Source organism: Emys orbicularis, chromosome 1, assembly GCF_028017835.1.
Source record: "Emys orbicularis isolate rEmyOrb1 chromosome 1, rEmyOrb1.hap1, whole genome shotgun sequence".
NCBI classification, from domain to species: Eukaryota; Metazoa; Chordata; order Testudines; family Emydidae; genus Emys; species Emys orbicularis.
In genome coordinates, this window is record NC_088683.1 from 360,507,365 (window position 1) to 360,511,110 (window position 3,746).

Here is a 3,746-nt window from a genome sequence, read left to right on the forward strand (position 1 = left end):
TCTCCCCAGCGGCTTCATATATACATAAGAACATCAGAACAGCCATACTGGGTCAGACCAAAGGTCCATCTAGACCAGTATCCTGCCTTCCGACAGTGGCCAATGTCAGATGCCCTGGAGAGAATGAACAGAACAGGTAATAATCAAGTGATCCATCCCATTGTCCATTCCCAGCTTCTGCAAACAGAGGCTAGGGACACCATCCCTGCCCATCCTTGCTAAATATATTTGTAGGTACCCTTTATTAGAGGGGCCTCTGAACTTTTTTTTTAGGAGTGTTACAAGGGAAAAGCCTGTGTGCTGCAATCTAGCCTTAGAGACTACAACTCCCATGATAGTTCCTCATGCAGGGAGAGCAGGTGGTGGACTCCATTTTGGGAAAAAGGAGTGAGATTGCTGTTGTGGAGCTCTGTCCATAGTAGGATCTGCTGCTAGGAAGCCAGAAGCTGCTGCTGAGATCCTGCAGGGGCTTTGATCGAGCAGGGATCCTCAGAGGCTGTTGGTGGCTTCACTGGAGTCAGAGCAGAGACAATCACTGAGCGTACAGCTGACTGAGGTGGGCTTGCAGTGAGGGAACTCTGAGTAACCCCCACTGTTGTTTGGGAAAGTACTTGCAAGGGAAGGGGCACAGCAGAAAGTCTGAGTCTGAGGAGAGGCAGAGTGATCTTCCCACCGAACCAGGGCCCAGAGCTGCTGGTATTTGATGGGGCCAGCTCCAATCATCAGAGGGGTTATTCTGCTTTTTGCCTTGCCTGGACTGATACTGAGAATGAACGGAGTGCTGTCTCCAGCTTCAGGTCTTCAAGTGCGCCCACGCAAGCGTTTAGGACTCTGAGATCCAGAGGAGTGTCCACTGCGGGGTGCGGTGAATGGTGGCAGTGTAAATGCCAGTTACATGAGTTTCATTTATCACTGTATATTATATTTGTTAATTGATTTTATTCAACTGCCCCTGTGGATTTAAATTAGTAGTGACATTTAATCTTAGTCTGTTATGCCTGTTTCTTAAATTGTTAAGTAAGTGAGTGTTTGCTCTAATTTAAGTATATTGGATGTATATTATTTATAATTGGTATTTGAGTTAGACCCATGCCACAGGTTATTATTATTACTATTTGAAGGGGTTTATTGCTGGAGGTTCCCAAGGCACACCGTTGAATGTGTACAGGGGCCAGCCAGGTGGAAGCACCGCCAATTTTAAATTCCTTAGGCGGAAAGGGACTGCAGCAGAGGGGTGGATAGAGGATTCCCACTTATCCAACATCACCACTGGGATATTCAGGATCTCCTTTAATGTCAGCACATCAGGTGCCCAGGCACAAAAATGAGTGTTGCCTGCTCCCGAGTAATCCAGGGAAGAAAGGAGGGTTGCACATTGTTTGGGATGGAAGGCACTGAAAGTTAACTGAAATTGCATGAGGGGGACTTAGCTATAAGAATATATCCAATATGTTATTTTATCAACAAAGCTCTTCAGCACATCATTCATGACCCTACAATCTTTTTTGTAATAATTAGGATTGTTTCCTGATTTTGTGTTTTTCATTCTAGATGTTTTCAACAATCAGACTATGAACAACTGCAACAGCAATTCTTCTGCTAAAGACTTTTATCTCATTGGATTTCCTGCACTTCAAGATTTCCAGATCCCTCTTTTCCTTGTATTTTTGTTATTCTACCTGCTAATACTAATTGGGAATATCATTATTATAGCTGTAGTTGTGGTCGATCAAACACTTCACAAACCCATGTACTTTTTCCTAGCTAATCTCTCTGCCTTAGATATACTGCTTACAACTACTACCATTCCCAAAATGTTGGCAATGTTTCTGGTCAATGCCAAAACTATTTCTTTTCATGTCTGCTTTCTGCAGATGTATTGTTTTCATGGTCTCGCAGTGACTGAATCGCTGCTTCTTGTAGTCATGTCTTATGATCGTTATGAAGCAATTTGTAATCCTTTGCATTACCCAGTTAAAATGACAAAGAGAGTAAACATTCAACTGGCAGTATGTGCTTGGATTACTGCATTGTTAATACCAATACCTGTCGTCTTCCAGACCTCTCAGTTAACATTTGGTGAAACAACCACAGTTTACCATTGCTTTTGTGATCACTTGGCAGTTGTGCAAGCAGCATGTTCAGATTTCAGTGCCTCTCTTCAGACTTTCTTGGGGTTTTCCATTGCCATGACTGTTTCATTTGTGCCACTTATGCTTGTCACCCTATCATATGTTCACATCATTATCTCCATATTAAAGATCAACTCTAAAGTAGGTCGCAGTAAGGCATTTTCTACTTGCACTTCCCATTTGATTGTGGTTGGCACTTACTATTCATCCATTGCCCTGGCATATATTTCCTACAGAACAGACATGCCCATTGATATCCATGTAATGAGCAATGTTATTTTTGCTATTTTAACTCCTTTGTTAAATCCACTCATTTATACTTTGCGAAACAAGGAAGTAAAATGTGCAGTAAAAAAGATTGTTTTTCTGAAGATCTTTCCTCCTTCTAAAAACTGTAATCTAAGGAGGAAAAATTAGCTCCAACACAGAAGTTTCACACAGAACCTATACATCACATCAACCCCCTGTAAAGGGGTTAAGTAGGGTTTAAATCAGTGGTTGTCAAACTGCAGGTCACGGCCCAATACTGTATCGCAGAATGTAAGGCACTGGGTCACAGCAGCTCTGGTCAGCACCACCAACCAGGCCGTTAAAAGTCCTGTCGGCGGTGCTGCCCGGCTAAAGCAGGCTAATTCCTACCTGCTCTGACACTGCACTGTGCCCCGGAATTGGCCAGCAACAGATCCGGTTCCTAGGTGGGGGGGCCCAGGGCCCTGTGTGCTGCCCCAAGCACTGGCTCCGCACTCCCATTGGCCACTGTGGGGGGGCGATGCCTGTGGGCGAGAGACACGTGGAGCTGCTTGCGCGCCTTTGCCTAGGAGCCAGACCTGCTGCTGGCCGCTTTCAGGGCACAGCACGGTCTGCGGTACTAGGACAAGCAGGAAGCGTGCCTTAGCACCCTCACTGTGCCGCTGACCAGGAGCTACCTGAGGTAAGCCCGCACCCCAGCCCCGCACCCCAGTCCCACACCCTAATCCCCTGCCCCAGACCTGAGCCGCTCCAACTTGGCATTTAATTACCTGGTCATCATGTTTACCCTTTTTAAATATTGGCACAACACTAGCTTTCTCCTAGTCTTCTGGAACTTCCTCGATGTTCCAAGACTTATTAGAAATCAACCTTAACAGCCCAGCAAGCTCCTCAGCCAGCTCATTTAAATTTTTGGATGGAAGTTATCCAGACCTGCTGGTCTGAAAATATCTAACTTGGGTATCCACTGTTTAACATCCTCCTGAGATTCTAGTGGAGTGCAAACAATATTTCCTATGATATGATTACATCATCTGTTTTATCTGTTGTTGTTTTTTACCCAAGTACAGGACAAAAATATTTTTGAACACTTCTGCCTTTTCTACATTATTATTGACAATTCTACCATTTCCATCTAGTAATGGATCAATGCCATGATTAACATTCTTTTTGTTGCTAATATACTTATACAACTCTTTCTTGTTGTCCTTAATTCTGCTGGCCATACATTTCTGCTTGTGTCCATTTGCTTTCCTTATCAATTTACCAAAATTTCTAGCTTCTGATTTATATTCATTATTTCCAACTTTCCCTTTCTTCCATTTGTTATATATTATTTTTTATTTTTACAGCTGCCTTCACTTC

General features: G+C 43.7%; 1 protein-coding gene across 1 annotated transcript; it reads left to right on the plus strand.

The window, feature by feature from the left end:
- Window positions 1-1,571: 1,571 nt before the first annotated feature.
- Window positions 1,572-2,549, plus strand: LOC135873012 (olfactory receptor 2AT4-like). The gene has a single exon (XM_065397468.1). The coding sequence runs from the start codon at window positions 1,572-1,574 to the stop codon at window positions 2,547-2,549; it is 978 nt and encodes a 325-aa protein (XP_065253540.1).
- The last annotated feature ends 1,197 nt before the right edge of the window (window positions 2,550-3,746 follow it).